Genomic DNA, 18,582 nt, shown 5'->3' on the forward strand with positions numbered 1-18,582 from the left:
GCATCACTTTAATGTTACAGTTGGTAAAGTTTGGGGTTATTTTAACAATATTTCTTCATCTATAATCTATTTATATTCTGCAAAGTATTTAGTAGGGGCATTGAATAAAGTAATAAAAGGGTATACTCAATTATCCAAATGTAACTACATTACATTTAAAAATGAAGTACATTGCTGTTATGTATTATGCAGGACCCTCCACAATCCAGATATTTCGATTGCAGTATTTTTGTACAGCATGTCATATGACCCTAACGAAAAATACTGCGTCATTATGGCGGGGGCAGAGTGTCATTTTGTGTAACACGCGGAGTTCCCACAAACCACGTGACGGCGTCGTGTCGTGTGGTGTCGTCATAGGCTCCGCTCGAGACCCAGTTGTTCAGTGGATCAGTCCACAGACCCAGTAGGAGGAGGCAGCATTAATGTCGGCTGTCACTTTGAAATATACACATTAAAGGTAAGTGGGTCCGTCTTTGGTGGGACTGCGTTAGTTGTGTGTTTTAACGCTGAAGGTAGAAACCGTTAGATTGCGTATGATGGTTGTGCGGCTAGCGAGCTGGTTAGCAACGCTCAGCATCTCGCCCGCACGCACGCGTGAGCAAAAACGGGTGGTTTTAACAGAGCGGCTCATTTCTACATCGGTTGACGCAGTAAACCATGACGATAATACATTCAAAATACATTCGGCTTGAATTTTAACTGACAGTTTAGCCCCTGTGTGTGTGTGTGTGTGTGTGTGTGTGTGTGTGTGTGTGTGTGTGTGTGTGTGTGTGTGTGTGTGTGTGTGTGTGTGTGTGTGTGCGCGCGCGTGTGTGCGTGTGTGTGTGTGTGCAGGGTTGGTGGACTGGGGACGTACCGTGTTTGTTTTAAAAAAAAATACTTATATGGGTTCAACATGGCGAACTGGATACATTCCACCTTGCGAATCACTCGTAGTTGATGGTTGTCTTTTCTACAATGGCGGTTTTGCTAGTTTCGAGCTGATATGTGTGAGTTTGCGTTTGACGTAACGCAAACTGATGCTCGCAGTGTCGCAGTGTTGATCTGCGCTGTTGGGGCCTAGACGTCAGCTGGAGGAGCGCCCGCTGCAGGTGCACCATGCAGCCCAAGCTCATGTTAATGTTGGATTCATGTTCCCGCACAGCCTTAACATGACGGGCCTATCATACCTTTTTATGCTTGATCCAGACTGGTGGTTTAGTGGTGTGTATCTTGCTTGTCGGTGTGTTTTGAAGTCATTATTCATTGCATATAATTAATATAGCATTATGTGGTGCTTTTCGGCTTTGAAGTGATTACGTTCGTGTTTTTGGTTCATAAGTCTTTAAGAATTTATCAAGCTAAAAATATCAAACATGCTGTGGTTCCAGCTTCTCAAATATGAGGATTTATTGCTTTTATTTGTTACATAACTTAATTGTTATGATCATAAACGAAATATCTATGGGACCAAATTAAGCCATTTAATAACTTGCTCTAGAAAATAGTGACAGACATTTCTCACTATATTGTGACATTTAGTAGACCAAACAATTATTGATTAGATTAATAATTGATTTGTATATTTATCAATAATGAAAGCAATTTTAGTTGCCATAGACATTTGTCCTTTTCTTTGATATAATTTTAATTGTAACCATTCACGCTTTATAGTGTAATTAAACAGGATCGTTCATTTTACAAAAACGTATTTGTAATAGGTCTTGGTCCTTTCACTTAGAGCTGGTAGGGGTATATTTAATTTTATGTCATGAAATTGTTACGTATTATCGATTAAGAATTATTTTATTTACTGATTAGTTAATAAGGCAACCATTTTTAATAAGATATTAATCATCAAAGTAATTTTATATTTAAATTAAATATTGAAAAAATGGACTATTAACTAGTTCTTCAGTGTCACGATTTGCTGCTTTTCTTTGATTTTATATATTTTTGACTGTTGTTGAAACATCACACCTTGTAATTACACCTTGTGCTGGGATGGACATTTCTTACAATTTTCTGACATTTACAGACCAAACAATATATATATATTAATCAAGAAGAATGTGCTAATCAATCTGTTATGAAGATGAACATTAGTTGCAAACCTAATATATTTACAGAATTTGGAGAATTTACAGTACATTTACAGAAAGTCAGTTCAGAAACTGGTCTGTGATGATATAACGAAACCTGTCTGTTTTGGACTAAAACCAACATGCTTGGAATAAATTATAAGCATTATACCTAAATATGATGTTCATTATCTGAACTATTCTTCCCTGACAGCTTGTTACCAGGACATGCATGATGCCATGGAGAGATAATTAGTTTGCTGTCCTTATGACACCATTGTACAGTGAAGTAAAGGGGCATTCAACATTTAGGGTGAGAGTGTTTTGCTTCTGAACTTCTGTTCAGTTTGGAAGAATTATATTTACAAGAATTAGTTGGTTTATAATATTGTCCAGACATGATAAATAAAGCTGTGGTTTCTTGCTAACACTGCTTCCTTCAATGGCCAACCGCTTACACTGTGTAAGGAGTCAATAATTGATTTCAACTCCAAACTAGTGATAAATTAGCTGTGCTTTGTTAGAGCTTATTGTTGCCACCTGAAAAAATAACAAATGTCTTCTTATAACAAGATACTTCCAATATGTAGCAACATGTATTTACATGCCAACTTATTTTTATAGATTTAGCAAGAAAATGTTATTGTTCTAATAATGTATAACATTTTCAAACTATAAACTTTTATGTTGTAATGGCCACAACGAAAATCTGTTCTGTTATATTATAATGAATAATTGAGAATGATTTCACTGTGGTTGCAGTATGTTTCAGTACCATGCCAATCTAGCTCAAGTGTAGCCATCTGTCACATGACGAGGTGTCTGCAGGTTTGACATAACAAGAGCTGCTGACACGGCGTCACAATGACAAAATCTTACCAGAGTACTGCATCGGCTGGCAGCGACTTGGTGGGAGATTTATCTACCAGGTGGTCCAAATGGAGTCTCCATAACAGTGCTTTGTGGAATGAGGTTACAATACAGCTGGTTCTGTGGTTGTTGTAATGTTAGAAACAACCACATGAAACCTTTTCACCACAGAATTAGTCACTCATCATGTGACCGTGAAACAACATTTAATTTCTCATGTCACTTAGGGAAGGTCTAGATGTTGGTTTAAAGTGTTTCATATTAAAAGTTGTAAACTTAATCTTCAAAATAAGTGGTAATTTCATTTGATCGAAGCTATCATCCGTCAAAGATCACAACTTCTAGTTTTTAAGCTGTTGAGGCATCACACATTGTCACACACAAACCTCTATAGGCCCCACTGCTTTTTGTGTCTGTTTTGTCACTGTGTTTCCTGGTGTTGCTTTGGCATGCACATAGGACGTTGGATGTGGGTTTGTCGAGGTATTGTGTTCGCCCAATTGTGTTAACATTGCTCTCTGGTTAGCCCACTGAATCCCCCCCTCCACCCCCTCTCTCCCTAACCTAATTCCCCTAGCGATAGCTATCCGCAGAAGCCAGGGATAGTGTACTGTTCTTATCCATCTACCGTTGGGGCGTCTCTCCTAAGAGGATTTGAAATCACCCACGTAATGCTTATAAAGCTGTACACAAACAGTGCCTCAAACTGATTCACCCCTCTCAAAATGTATTGACTATATTCACTTTCACAGACATGGAAGTGAAACTATTGTGGTTGCTGAATGTATTGTGTGTGCTTGAGTTGACTGGCTGGCAGGAAGGGCACTGACTTTTAATGACCTTTACTGAAGAGCCTTGACTTGTGGTATTCTGAAAAACATATAGAGGGACTAGTTATTTATTTACTTTATCTTTTTTTATTTTATTTTTTTACACTTAACTAATAAATCAAATCAGCTTCAAGTACAATGACTTAGCTTATTCAGCTTTTTCACATTTCTGATATTCTCTCGAGTTTACAAAGTAATCCATCCATACACAGATAGAAGGCTGCAAATAGGCAAAACAAAATCACTTATGTTGACTTTCCTAGGAATATGAATAGTGACTGGGGAATAATTCAATTCAATATTATCATTTTAGAAATGTCTGTCTTATTGAAGGTTATGACTCACAACAGGTTGTACAGATTAATGAAGTTGATAATAAATGGATATTTTTGTGCTTTGCACGTTTGAGCTAAAGGATTGTTTTTGTTGACATTTTATAGATGAAAAGACCTTAAGCAAAGTCTGTGCCAACCCTTTCTGCCAATGGCTGTTATTCCTGCAGGTGTGGCAGAGGGTCATCAGCAGAGTGGGAACACCTGGGTTAATCAGCAGAACTGGCAACACTTGGTCCTTGTGTGTCAGTGCCCGCTGCTAAAAGGCCCTCTGGTCTCAGCTCCTCTGTCCTGAGACACCAGTTTGGCTCTTTGTTAAAGATTATGGTTTTTTGCTACCCTACAACATTACATACACACTTTCACTCATGCACTTACCTTCACTAATGAAAGTACTGATTCCACATGCTACTGTTGGACTAAATTGTGTTTTAAGCTTAGTTAAATAAACCCTTTTTGTTAACTACTTGGTGTGTATCCCCCTTTTTTGTCTCGTGCAGCCCGGTTAGTGAGACTTCTAATATCAGTATGATTTTTTTTTTTACATGTGATTTGACCTTATATCCCAGTGCTCACATGGATTGCAAATCCTTTCGAATCCAGAGTTACAAACTTAAATGCTTTACATGGACATTGGACAGGGACGGATCACATGCTTTAAATGTGTGTCACATGATTAGTTAAGGACTCATGGGTTATTCATTACATCTCTGGTTTTGCTCAGACGACAGATGTCCTGCCAGAGGAGTAGGGTTTTGTCATTTTCAGGTCAAGAGTGTGATCCTTTATGATCACATACATTTTATGATAAATACATTTTTCTGGTAATTCAGCAAAATTGCTGTACTTTGTACTATATTCCCCCCTCCCCTTACACAACCAATGTTGTCCGAAAAGCCGAAAGGGATTTAGCTCCTCAGATAATGATTGTAATCTGTCATGATCTTAATGGAGACTGTCTCTATGAAGCAGAGCCAGCACTTGCCATGTTTGTCTGGAGTCTCTCATTGCACTGTCCCAGTGATGGACAGACAGAGATCATGAGGACACACACTAGTCTGGATGTGTTTACCAGGGCAAAATAGAGCAGTGTTGCATAACGCTTACTGTGTGGCCTAGAAAGAGGGGAGGAGAAAGATAGAGGGAGTATGAGAAACGGTAAGCTTGATTTTTTAGCTTTCTAATCTGACACTGAATGGATATTTTTGTACTCGTGTGTGCATATATATATATATATATATATATATATATATATATATATATATATATATATATATATATATATATATATATATATATATATATATATATATATATATATATATTAGGTGGTAGTGGTGTGTGTGTGTGTGAAAGAAATAGCATAAGCTAAGGACAGAGTGTAACTGTACTGTGCAGTGGCTGTGGTTTAAACGGCAGAAGTATATCACCGCTGTGAGGGCTGCCTGCTGCAGACTCAAGCTTTTTAAAGTCAGCAATTAGGGGAATGGCTTTTGGCTCCCATCCTGCCAGTAGAGAGTTTAGTATTTCATATGAAACCTGCGCAGCACATTTAACAGCCCAAATCAACCTTGTAAATCTGACCTTACTTGCGAAAAGATTTCTGTTTTCTAGTGTTCAGCCCTGTGGCATGCACATCGTGAACTAACTTTATACTGTAGATTGAAATGTAAATAGATCAGAAACCTGTTGACCCGAGTTGTGCTGGGGCCTGGTGTGGGGGGGGGGGGGGTGAAGGTGTGTGTGTGTGTGGGGGGGGGATAACACTGCAATAATGGCCAATATGTCAGGCCTCTTCCTCAAGCAAAGCAGATTAATAATACATTTGTTTCCCAAGACACCACCTGTGTCCGCACTGGTGTAGACAGCGTTTGCCATCTCCTCAATTTCTCTTGCATCATTCATTGCTTTACTTTCTATGCTGGCTAAATCAATATAGTTGGTGTGTCTGATTGACAGTTTTATGTGGGTATAAATGAAGCCAAATGAAGGATCCAGTACACCTGCGGTTTAACCTTTTTTATTTGGAAAGATTTACAAAGAAAAAATCTTTTTAAAATTACTTCCTCCACGAGATTCTGTATGAGTTTAATAAATAAACAGTTTGGGGCTCAATACATTTTTTGCCATCACAATAAACTAACTTGTGGCTCATCTCTTTTTCTATTTTTGGCCTTTTCCTCCTAATCCCTCACAGCCTAGTTTTCTCTCAAAATATTCGTTGGAAGTTTCCGCGTCATTGTCAGTTCATTCGGGTTTGTCCACAATAGGACCATGAGAGGACCAATCGCATTTGATTTCTGTCTGTAGAGTGAATTAAATGCATATATTAGCAGAAACAAATCAATTAACAAAAGGAAGGTAAAACAGCTGGATTTTTGTTTTTGAAACAATGGCAAAGTGCAATATCTCTCCACTGCATCTCGGTCCTCTGTTGCTGCAACATTGTTTGATTGTCACCTTTTTAATCAGAGATATACAGTGCTTGTGACTTTGCCAGTTCGACCTAGATACAGAACCAACATTACTTTTTTTTCTTTTCTTTTTTTTTTTTTTTTTACCTCTGAGCCTTTTAAACTGTAACAGATTTTTTTTTACATTGTATGATTATTCATACTGCGAACAAGAGATTCTCATTCAAATCTTTTTGCCTGTTCAATGTATGTTTGTGCTGGAGCAGATACAAATGTTTTTAGAAGTTAACTAATCCTCCTTTTAAATCTCTTTATCCCATAGATTGTTATAGTAGCAGAGTGAGCCATCACCCACATCATGTCTCAGGACAAGAGTGGATACCCTATTATGGGTGAGAACAACCCACTTCACAACAACGTCTATGGACCCCCTCAGCCAGGTTTTGGCATGCCCCCACCCAACTACAGCCAAGCCCCAGGTGGACCGTACCCTCAAGCGACAGGCTACGGACAGCCAGGCTTCCCCCAGGCAGGCCCAGGTTTTGCCCCGGGTCCCTACCCTCAGATGCCCTACCCACAGGGGCCCTACCCACAGGGGCCCTACCCACAGGGACCCTACCCACAGGGGCCTTATCAGCAAGGACACCCACAGCCAGGCTTTCCCGATGACCAAACGGGTGAGTAATTTAACCAAAGATGTGAAGCATTCATGAAGAGAATCTTCTCTTTCTAGGCCACCTTATCTTATGCTATTAGATACTTGAATGGGACTCAGAGGCAATAAACCATGACATAACCAAAGGGGCCTCTATGAAAGTAAGCACGTCATTTCACTCTGCGACCTCTCCATCCACATAAACCAATGTGCTCAGTTGTCTTTATTTATTACTTTCCAAAGCTTTTCCTCTTTTCCTCATTTAGCTGTCTCAGTATGGGTGAAAGCTAACAGCTTTAGCAGGTTTTTTTTTTCCTGCAAATGGATTTACACATTAAAAAGTTTGTGAACGCTAGAACAACTGTAAACCCACCCGGTCAACAAGAAAACCTCTTGCTCCAGTTTAGCTCAGACTTAACACAAACGACTGGGCAATCAATGAGATCAATACCACAATCGGAGTGTGCCGCAAAACCTAACAGACACATGTCCATTTGTTCGGCCTGGCTTTTTTGCCGGTTGTTTCGTGCCAGTGAGCCCAGTGTAGTGAACTCTGCGCCAAAGTTAAACTACATTGAACGCTTTGCTCCCCACAGCGAAAAGCCACCGTGGTGCTGCGCAAGCCTATGGAAACAATGTGAAAGGCCGATAACAAACCAAAAACAAACTGTTGTCCTGTTTCTGTCGTTTACCAGCTCCTACCGGCAGTCCTGGTTACCACGGCGATGGGCCTCCCTCTTACTATGACAATGAGGAGTTCACCAACTCCGGCTTTGAAGACAAGACCATCCGACAAGCCTTTATCAGAAAGGTAGGTGCTTCACCATGTCAAACTGATTTAAATGGGTCTGAAAAGGATGAAAATGTTGCATTAATACAACTTGTATTAATATAGAAAAGACACCAAAACATAATTTTGCATCAATCCTCCATCCCACCAGGTCTTCCTGGTTCTCACAGTGCAGCTGATGGTCACTTTCTCATTTGTCGCCATCTTCACCTTTGTCGACGAGGCCAAGTACTTTGTCCGGCGCAATCCGTGGACATACTACGTGTCCTATGCAGTCTTCTTCGTATCTCTGATCGTCCTCAGCTGTTGTGGAGACTTCCGCCGCAAGCACCCCTGGAACTTGGTCGCACTGGTAAGAATGCCTCTTAACAAGTCACAAAAAAGTATGTATTAGCTATTGTAAAAGTCTGTTTTAAATACATGATGTCTAATTAGAGCCTATATGTGTTTTAGTATTGCTGGATGAACGATCAGACATAAAAAGCCACCGACTCTCAGACAGAGCTTTTTATGTTTCCGTAAGCCAAAGGAAAAGGATGAGGAGTTCAAGATAAGGGAGATACTCCGGAAGTAACAGTGGAGACAGAAACATCAATAAAGTGCAACTGATATGAAATTTAAAGAAAAAGGGGGAAAGAGGAAAAGTGATGGAAACTGATTCAGATTCTGAGAAGGCAGAACAACTGATCAGTTATGTTTAGACACAGCAGACAACATTTTCATATAAAGAAGTTTCAGTTCTGATAAGTTGAGAAATACAAAATGATTTGTATCTGGAAATTTAAACAGTTGATGTATGTGTGTGATGTGGCTTTAAGTCAATTAAGTGCATCTGTCAGTTTGTGTTATATTCCAAACATCTACACTAAAGACCATATTGATTTGTGTTGTTTTTTTTGAGACAGACATATTGTGATTCCCACCTGAATCGTATTTGAATCTACAACATGTAAAATGAGTCATAAGTGATGCTGATTTTAGTATTGTCTGTGTCTTGCAGTCCATCCTGACCCTGAGTCTCTCCTACATGGTGGGCATGATTGCCAGCTTCTATGACACAGAGACTGTCATCATGGCCGTGGGCATCACTGCAGTGGTCTGCTTCACTGTTGTGCTCTTCTCACTACAGGTCAGCATGCAAACAGCTGTTTGAATATATAGATATATGTATAGATGTAGATATAGATATACAATTATATATTACATGTTGAATCCTCTGGAGTCTGTCTACTTATTTTAATATACTAAGCATGTGTTATATACAGTAGCGACAATATTTATGTATCATGTTGGGTAAATCTGAGAAAAAGAGTTGAAAGTGCCAATGTTTATGTTTCTGAACCATTTTAATGACTAAATTATTTGACGAAATTATTCGTTTTATTTAATGATTTACAGTGAAAGACTTTCAATGGAAACTGTTAAAATATATTGACATGTATGTAAATAGACTGTATTATAGTGTTTTCTGTTGTGGTTTCTGCTGCGTGTGTGTGTTTCTGTACAACTAATAACGATAAAATATTGTGAGTAGCTATGATGAAAGATTTGTAAATGTTTATTGACGCCTGTGTCATTTTTCCTGTTAACTTCATACTTAAATTGACTAAATGAGAAGTCAGACTGATAGTTGAGTTTGTGCTGTAAAAAAAGGGTTACAATGCACGAGGGGTAAAGAGAGTTTGATAGATGAAGAAAGAAATTATCCAAAATCAACCTCCAAAAAAAACGTTTAAAACATGAAATGTTCAAATGACTAGCTTATGAATTGTTTTGAATGCATTTGGTGTAAATTTATTTCAGTCCTGAAAGTTGTGAGTTTCATGTCTTGTCTTGGCTCATATTTTCCAACCTCTTGTCTCCACAGAGCAAATATGACTTCACTTCCTGTCGGGGTGTGCTGTTTGTTTGCCTCATCGTGCTGTTGCTCTTCTCCATTCTCTGCATCTTCATCCGCCATAGGATCCTGCACATCGTTTATGCCTCACTGGGCGCCCTGCTCTTCACCTGCGTAGGTTTCATACTCGCATTGTGTTCTTAAAAGATGACGGTGGTTCTCACAGCAAGCTGTTGCTAGTATTTTGTTATTGACGCTTATTAAAGAATTGCTATTTAGCACCACAGTAAGTTGCAAGAGCTGTTCAATTAATTAAAGGTAAATTCTTCATTTGTGTAATTTGATACTTGTGAGGTAATGGCATCTGGATTCAATTCTCATTGGTATACAGGCGATTTCCCACCTTCCAGTGAACTTTTATTCAAAGAGGGATAATTATATCTGCAGAATGTTTAAGAGTAAAGCACAAACTGAGTCTGAACCATATGCATGCTTAGCAAGAGGAATGTGGAAATCTAACTTTATTATTGGGACCACATCGTGTTGCCAAAGCGATCCAGTGTGACACACATGCTGTCTCAAAGCATACATGGACATGTAGACAGAATGCTGATGTGGTTCAGCCAGGTTCAACTTTTTGACAGACAACTCTGCTTTTTTGTGTGGGAGCCGTCTGCATGAGCACCCCCATTGCATTGATTAGTAGTCCCATTTAAATTAAATTATTTTATGCACGTGGCCTAAGTGTCGTAATACATAGCAAACTTGAGGAGAATGGGATATGTATGACAATTTAACCTTAAACAAGAATGGAAATGTATATCATATCCACAGTATGTTAAAGTATATGTGACATACTGTATTTATGTTGACTGTATATTATGGTCTTTTAGTTAATGACAGTATTTAGACATATTTGATACATCTGAAACAGTAGCTGTTAAATTGTGTCATTCATTTTAGATTCCAAGTGTAGAAATGTCTTAAAATTACTAATTCCATCCTTGTCCATCTACAGTTTTTGGCTGTGGACACTCAGCTTCTCCTGGGCAACAAGAAGCTGGCTCTGAGTCCAGAGGAGTACATTTTTGCTGCCCTCAACCTCTACACGGACATCATCAACATTTTCCTCTACATCCTGGCTATTGTGGGACGCTCCCGTGAATGAGACTGCACCTTGAAGAGAATAGGAGGGAGATGGAGAATACCTCCCTTTATTGTGAAATGTTGCTAACATGCTCCCTAACTCCTTTACCTTTGTCTTCACTTATTCCAATGATACTCTTCATTTCCCCTCCTATCACACATACACTTTTTTTAAACAGGTAGTTGTGCTGTGGAGCAGGTGCAGCCTGTCATATAATCTAACTGAGAGGCACACGATTGATTTAAAACAAATCTTGCCGTTAATGACAACATTTTCTGTTTTCCCCTCAGCTTGACCACTTTTGCTTGCTGTAACTGTGCTTCTACTAACACAGATTGGCTACATCAATTTAGCTTGGTTCATACATTGTAAAACATGTTATCCTGTGAATGCGTGGCACTAGCTTTGCCTTGCTGCAGAGATTAAACACAAAAATTGTGGGAAGGTGTCCACAGCGCCGAATATTGATGCACACCAGTTTTGCCTGAGAAGAACTTAGTGCTAGAAAAACATGTTTTCCCAAACGTATCTCTCCTTTTGAGTGCGCTGGTGTAAAGTAACTCTGCATGGCAACATTGGAAACAGAACTAAAGATGCGTTATGGTTCTTTAGAGCTACCGGAGGAATACCTCTGTCTAGCCTGTCACAGCTGTAAATAGTTAAGTGTATAACTGTATATGGTACCTCAAACCCCTCCCACCAAGGGTGTGTTGCTTTTTGGGAAAAAGTGCACTGATATTAGGACACTTACCCAGTTCAGTAACTACAACATTTTCATGGCAAAATAATGAAGATCAGTGTTGGATGTGACTAACATGAACATACAATATTATTTATTAACTATATATTCTTACGTAATGTCTTTTTTTGTTTTTAAATTATTTCTTTGATTCCGAACTGAGATGTCCCCTTACCGCTCACTAACATGACGTGAAAATTTAGGGCCGTATTGGTTTAGTCTCATTAGAACTAATGTGAACTAAAGTTGAATTGGAATTTTTGCCCATTTCCTTACCAAGCTGATCCATGTTACAGAGCTTCTGAGTCTTAACACTGTTAGAGATGGACGACTGACTTATAAGTTATTTATTTATTTATTGAACTGGAGTTAGATAACAGGGTTGCGTTGAGGTTGCTTTTAAGATGGTATTAAGGAAGACACCTGCTTATGCTGTTGCTTGGAAAGATTTTCAAAGACTTAGCTATCGTGATTTTGAAAACTGGTTATACTTAAAAGCTAAAGGAATCAACATGCACTGAAAGTCCAAATGCTCACTGAACATAAACACACACAACTTGAGGGATATATTTATCATTGGAATGTTTAATTTAGTAACTTTTATTTTGATTTTACACCTCTTGCATGGCCCTCACTGATTTGCATGTGCTGATAATGCACACTTTACAGGTATTCCTGTTTTGGAGAGATGGTGTTGTTTGGCAGCCCTTTTTTAACTCTTGTGTTTGTATCTAACTGATGTGTAAGTGTACATAGAACTCCTTAGTGGTTTGATGTGTAAAGGTAAAGTAATTTTGGGGCTTTGTATGTCTGTTTGCATTGTATATTTGCATTAAATCAAAGTGGAACTACATTCCTCTTCTTTGCCGTTTCCTTTTTATTAAAACTGATATAATGTAAAAGTTTTTAATTTTGTTTTTTCACTTACCATGAGCCACTGTAAGAAGAGCTTTTTCTAATAAAAGTAAACCGTCTGTGTTCTTGATATTAAATACAGGCCAATAAATCAGCATGGCCAATATTATGAGTCAATTTAGTTGATCATAGAAGAAGCTGCAGTACAAATCCCAAAGGTATACTTTAAATTTATATTTTGCCAATGGATTGCATAGATCGTCAACCACAAAGCAGACACTTTATTTTCCGGTTATAGATCCACTAAGTCCATGTGAGTTTGAGTTATGTCTTAAAAAATAAATAGGCATTTTAGCATTATGTTTTCACACTTTAATATTTTTTAATGAACATTGAATCATGGTAACAATTAACTTCCCCTAGAGGATGAATAAGGTATACATCTATCTATCTTAAGGCTTTTGTATATAGGATACATTATTACATATTTGGAGAACATTTTGATTTAAAAGATTAATGCCATCAAAATATTAAACATCAAATGAAGTAAGCTTAAATTCCATTGTGCTAAAATATTGCAGGAGTTATATATTAAATGTCCAACTTTAAATATAAATGCATTATATCTTATAACATTTAACATGTGGTAGCCTATGGGACGTTATTAATTGTTTATAAAACTTTAGTAAACAGGCAGTAAAAGCGTGAACGTGCACCAATCAGATGGCTGGTTGTGATGTGTGTATGCTAATTAACCACAACTTCTTTTAGGTTTAACAAAACAAACTGCAGATACAACAATAATCTTGATAAGTTAACAGTAAGGTTCAGAGATTAATCAAAACGCAGTAAACTACATGCAACAAGTACAAATTGAACACAACCAGTATAATTTAAAACCGTGATTAAGACAGATGTCCGTTTTGATGATAGCCGTTCTTACGTCCATCAACCTCATCTTCAGTGAGGTATATCCTTACCTGTTACTTCTATAAAGGAGTATCAGATCGTGATGAGTGGTGAACCATGAGATATGATTAATATCGCCATCTCTAGGGAACTGCAACACCCTACGAGACCCATTCTGAATTACCATGTGAACAAAAACGTACGTTAGCTACCATAAAAAAAGAAACTAACCATAAATCACGATTTAGAGGGACAAATCAAGGAGTTTAATGCAGCCGGTGACGTATTGCAGCAAGTGCTGGCGACTTGTAAGACACAAATTGTTTAACACTTATTTATTGGTCTGCAATTGTGGGGCGCGCGCGCATCCTTTGGCGCCAAACGCCGTCTTCCATGCGCATGCGCGCGTCCCTTCAGGGACTCACGAGTAAATAGAATACTTCCCTCATCAGAATAGCTAAAGAAGAGACTCTACTGACTGAGTTAATATGAGCGAATTGGCAGGTTAGATTGCTTAATCTTAAATTAAACTCGGAGTTACTATAGTGGCTAATGTTCACTTATAAAAACTAATCAACTTAAACTTGTTAATGAAATAATTGGACGTCCAACTGTTGTTGGCTATATAAGTAAACTATTAAGCTAAAGCTAACTTTTAATAAAACGTGGTCTTAAACAGTATTAATGCAGACTAGTAACACATGGGCTTATTGTTTAGTAGCTTAATTTATAGCTGGCTAATAGTTCAAATATTACAGTTAATTAAGTGCTATTTAATTTGTAATAGTCATTATTGTTAGCTAATGGAGAAAGGTTAGCACGATTTTAGGTCAATGCTAGCTAACGTTATATCAGTCTGAGACCAAACTGAACACATTAATGTTGGAGTGAGACCTCGGACATTAACATGTATTTGTATTAAACAGGAATTAACATTGAGGACTTGATTAATGTTACACCACTGAGACAAGGTAAAGTTTTAGAAAGTACGAATTAAACTAATCTTGAAAATCCCAAAATCAATCTTATGAGGTATATTTTATGCCTTGCTGTCAGGTGGAGAAATGCTGGAGCCCAAAGTTGAACAGTTGACGGGCAAATTAAGAAGGCTGCAACAAGGTAGTGTTTGACTGACTTGGACTTCTCACGTTTTTGAATCATGTGCACATTGTATGACCTCCTTACTAGAACAGTTTTAGGTCTGTTCAAACCAAATAGCAACATATTTCGGAAAAGATTAGTTTTCTTTTTTTCCATCTTAGTTTATAAATTACAAACCTCCACTTCCTTGTAAAGTTTAAACTGTCCTCCATCTAACATTTTGATTTAATTGATAGAAAACATGTTTGACCTAGTGTAAAGCATTTCGGTGAAGCCAAAGGTACAAAGTGAAGCCAGCGGTCTCACTGCCACGTTTTTCCGCCTTTGCACTAAAATGGGCTTACGTCGGCGCGTTGGCACGGTCCTATAAAATCGACGTTTCAGTTTTTTGGCTGTCGTATTAATTGATTAGTAATTTTATCAGCTTGAGTCTTGTAGTTCGTTTTACGTATTCGCTGATTTGGGCAAGCCTGCACGAATTTCAACTTAGAACTCTGACGAAAGCCGGATGTGGAGCGATCATCTTGACATGTTGGTTCGTCTTTGAGGAACTATACTTCCGCTTCCGATGACAACTCTGTTTGTTTTCGTGAAATAAACGATGAAAAAAACAGTAAACATAGCATTAGACCGCATGTAGCGTGTCCTATAGGGGTAAACTGATCTAACAATGTCAAAACCTTTCAACACGAAGGTTTGAGATCGTAGGAACGCTTCGTGAACGTGCACCAATCAGAAGGCGCGTTGTGCTGTCTGCATGCTAATTAACACACGACTTAGTTTAGGTTTAACAGAAACTGTATAAAGAGAAATAATCTTGATGAGTTACGGATTACAGTCAGCGTTTAAGCAAAACACGGTAAACTACATGCGACAAATACAAGTTGAACATAACCGTTAAAACCTAAAACCGTGAGTAAGACAGATGTGCGCTCTGGTCATAAGGGTTCACACGCCGGTTGTCATCATCTTCAGTGAGGTACATCCTTACCTGTTACTCCTAACAAGGAGTATCAGATCATGATGAGTGGAGAACCATGAGATATGATTAATATCTCCATCTCTAGGGAACTGCAACACCCTACGAGACCCATTCTGATTTACTATGTGAAAAGAAAGATGAATTACCTTTAACTTAAAAAGCTAAACATTAATCATGGTTTATAATTTGAAATGCTTGGATGATTGAATCATGTTTGAATCAATGATGTACAAAGCTTAGTGTTAGTTGTAAGTAGTTTTTATAGTTTAAAAATAATTATAATACAGTCAAACTCAGTGTTTTGTTGCAGGTAAAAGAGCCCTGGAGGAGGAAATAAAGGAGATAAAATCAGAAAGTGACATTCTGCAGAAAGAGCTGACAACTTGTAAGATACAAAATCATCCCTGATAATGGTTTTTATTAACATTCTTATTGTACCTGTTGCTGAGACGTATGTGTTATGTATCTAAACACACGTTACTATTTTATATCATAACTCGGCTCTGTTGTTTTGACAGTACAAGTTGAAGCTTACAAACTCGAAGGAACACATAAAGAAAAAGAAGGTACTCAAAGACTAGTGTGTAATTGATTATTTATGCCATGCAGGGTTTTTGTGAACTTTGTTTCTGGACATAAACCTCATTTGCTAAATACTAAATACACAAACAAAACATGAATATGTTGAGGAGCTGTGATGTTTTTCTCCAGAGTGGTGCAGGAAGCTGCAGTTCCAGTGTGAGGAGTCTGAGCAGGAGGCTGTCAGGTGAACGCCACACTAACACACACAAAACACTATTGAACAGAGCTGTCAGGAGCGCACACGTGACCGTGTTTATGTGAGTCCTCAATTGTGTGTTTTGGATATGTAACACTAGATGGCAGCAATTTATCCCAATCCTAAATATTTTTTCCTCTGAGAAATTGTCTGGTCTCAGATCTTCCCTGTATTTTAGATGTACACCATGAAATGTTGGATTTTTTCAGCCCTTCTGTTTGTACTGTATATGAAGCTTGCATAATTTACTATTTAATGTAAATACTTTTGAAATACTAAAAAAAGTCCTTTTTTTTTAATCTTACTATGTGTCTCTTGCCACTGAAATCTATTTCCCCACTGCAGGACTAATAAAGGAATATCATATCTTATATATTAATGTAATTTTAAAACTTGAATGTTAAAATTTTAAGCAGCCTTATTCGCCAAGGAATGCGTAACCCAAACAAGGAATTTGACTTAAGTGTGCATAAGTATACCTTTTTATGTATACCTTTTTTCATGATATAATTCTCATGCTGTGGCAAATCGACTCGAATCACTTCCACCAAAATGGATTTGATATTAAAAATAAGATATGTACACGCGTCTCATTCTACATTGTAGCGTCTGTTTTGTTTTTTATGTTGTTTGTCTTGTTTACTTGTAATTATGTATTTAATCTAATCCCCATGTGCAAGCATAATAACTTGCAAGCCCAATTTCATGTATGCATTAATAGTAGACGGCATTTAAATAGTGTGATTAATTGTACTATATATTTAGGTTGTCGTGGCTGTGACACATTTTTGTGTTATGTCACAGAATCATGTGATATTGATATCTAGGGTTACACACCAAGTTTGAATTACAATGGACTTGTTCTTAATACTTGAAACACAAAAAAAATGTTTAACAACATCTAAACCTTGTACCAGGTCTAATATTTAAGTTCAGGTGAGATAAATGTTACAATCTTTGTATACAGTATGTGTAAATTTGTGTGTGTGTGTGTGTGTGTGTGTGTGTGTGTGTGTGTGTGTGTGTGTATCTGGTATATAATGATGAATCCTGTGTGTTTGGCAGGTATTTGAAGCAGAACAAGAAAAGCGAGGAACTGCTGGAACAGTACAGATGTGAAATTCAGGAACTAAAGCTTAAACACCGGAAGCAGCGGTACCGATTAAATGTGCAATTATGTGTGGCAACATTTTTTTTAATCAAATGTCATTGTAAATGTCATATTTTCTGATAGTCAGCCTGTTTTTTTCAGGATGAAGTTTGAAAACCAACTTCTTCAACTGATAGCGCAGCATAAGAATCTGCATTCTGTCTTTGTAAGTTTGTTTATTTGATAGAAAAATAACTCATCTATATTTATTCCAACATCTCCAAAATACAATGATGTAAAATGGGACTCAATGTTGATCTTGTTAATGACTGATAACCTTCACATTGTGACTTAGACTCCAGAGATGCTTCCAGATGAAATAGAGAGTGCTGAGAATACAACAAAACAACTGTTATCAGCTGGTAAGTTCCCTCTCATGATGTCCGATCATGTTTCTGGGAGCAGTAAAACATTCATTCTTGGACATGTAGTGTTTCTTTTCTATTCCCAACCCCTTTGATTTGATCATTCTTCCAGAACAAATGAAGTTGGCTCAGCTGCACCGTCTCTACGAGAAGCTAGAAGAGATGAAGAAACAGAGGCAGCCTGCGACAACAGCTGCAGAGATTCAGGAGGGAAACTGAGTATTTTATGGAACCAGAGGGGGCGTCATGTTCTCCAAGTAAGATCAGTTGATCAGTTCTTGTCAGGAGAAAACCTTAAATCTCACAAATGTTGGCTTCTTGGTTCCCTCAGACCAAGAGAAGCAGGATCCTACAAACCCTGTTCTGTGAGACATGAGCTTGCTTTGATGTATGTGTGAAGCCTGCAATATTTTACATTTTGTGGGTAAATGGTGTTTAGTTCCAGCAGTAGTATCCTGTATGGATATGTTGCCATGTTCATCTTGCTTAAATATTGTGTATTTATATACTTGAAAGTTATTAATATGTTTATATGTTCATCTTACTTAAATATTGTGTATTTATATACTAAAAGGTTATTCATATTTTACAACATATACAATATTTTAACATTGTTCTGATATTGTTTTCAAATGGGTTTACTTTATGAATTTTAAGGAGCCTATAAATAAAAATACAACCATTCACTACAATACACTTGTGTCCTGTCTATATTTGCACACAGCCAGATTCAATTTCAGTTTTAAAGTGATTTAACAACAGACA

The 18,582-nt window shown here is 37.7% G+C and overlaps 2 protein-coding genes and 2 non-coding genes across 6 annotated transcripts; all 4 read left to right on the forward strand.

Annotated features, from left to right (window-relative positions):
- The first annotated feature begins 308 nt into the window (after window positions 1–308).
- grinaa (glutamate receptor, ionotropic, N-methyl D-aspartate-associated protein 1a (glutamate binding)) lies at window positions 309–12,530 on the forward strand. Its single transcript, XM_068575812.1, has 7 exons — window positions 309–460; window positions 6,832–7,186; window positions 7,860–7,975; window positions 8,106–8,306; window positions 8,955–9,083; window positions 9,822–9,965; window positions 10,810–12,530. The coding sequence occupies exons 2-7, from the start codon at window positions 6,868–6,870 to the stop codon at window positions 10,957–10,959; spliced, it is 1,059 nt and encodes a 352-aa protein (XP_068431913.1). The 5' UTR covers window positions 309–460; window positions 6,832–6,867; the 3' UTR covers window positions 10,960–12,530.
- Window positions 12,531–13,489: 959 nt separating this feature from the next.
- Window positions 13,490–13,621, forward strand: LOC137785284 (U8 small nucleolar RNA). The gene has a single exon (XR_011077481.1). It is a non-coding gene; the product is annotated as a U8 small nucleolar RNA (small nucleolar RNA).
- Window positions 13,622–13,833: 212 nt separating this feature from the next.
- On the forward strand, window positions 13,834–18,509 carry si:ch211-199g17.9 (uncharacterized protein LOC108180085 homolog). 3 transcript variants are annotated; one of them, XM_068576092.1, is made up of 10 exons: window positions 13,834–13,945; window positions 14,368–14,412; window positions 14,498–14,560; window positions 15,835–15,909; window positions 16,043–16,090; window positions 16,236–16,290; window positions 17,368–17,457; window positions 17,537–17,618; window positions 17,748–17,814; window positions 17,930–18,509. In XM_068576092.1, exons 1-10 carry the CDS (start codon window positions 13,930–13,932, stop codon window positions 18,034–18,036), a joined length of 648 nt encoding a protein of 215 aa, XP_068432193.1. In that variant the 5' UTR covers window positions 13,834–13,929; the 3' UTR covers window positions 18,037–18,509. The 3 variants fall into 3 exon arrangements, with proteins under 3 accessions (XP_068432193.1, XP_068432194.1, XP_068432195.1); XM_068576093.1 differs by having other exon boundaries at window positions 17,555–17,618; XM_068576094.1 differs by lacking the exon at window positions 17,368–17,457 and having other exon boundaries at window positions 17,555–17,618.
- Window positions 15,511–15,642, forward strand: LOC137785273 (U8 small nucleolar RNA). Its single transcript, XR_011077470.1, has one exon. It is a non-coding gene; the product is annotated as a U8 small nucleolar RNA (small nucleolar RNA).
- Window positions 18,510–18,582: the final 73 nt, after the last annotated feature.

Source organism: Clinocottus analis, unplaced genomic scaffold (genome assembly GCF_023055335.1).
Source record: "Clinocottus analis isolate CAN_PGR_092001 unplaced genomic scaffold, fCliAna1.0.p SCAF_14, whole genome shotgun sequence".
In the NCBI taxonomy this organism is placed as follows: Eukaryota; Metazoa; Chordata; class Actinopteri; order Perciformes; family Cottidae; genus Clinocottus; species Clinocottus analis.

Coding starts and splice junctions, on each gene's coding strand:
- grinaa (XM_068575812.1), top strand. CDS start 6,868: ATGTCTCAGGACAAGAGTGGATACCCTATTATGGGTGAGAACAACCCA. Junction 9,084..9,821: donor TTGTGCTCTTCTCACTACAG/GTCAGCATGCAA, acceptor TTGTCTCCACAG/AGCAAATATGACTTCACTTC. Junction 9,966..10,809: donor GCGCCCTGCTCTTCACCTGC/GTAGGTTTCATA, acceptor GTCCATCTACAG/TTTTTGGCTGTGGACACTCA.
- si:ch211-199g17.9 (XM_068576092.1), top strand. Junction 14,561..15,834: donor ATTAAGAAGGCTGCAACAAG/GTAGTGTTTGAC, acceptor GTTTTGTTGCAG/GTAAAAGAGCCCTGGAGGAG. Junction 17,619..17,747: donor AGAATCTGCATTCTGTCTTT/GTAAGTTTGTTT, acceptor ATTGTGACTTAG/ACTCCAGAGATGCTTCCAGA.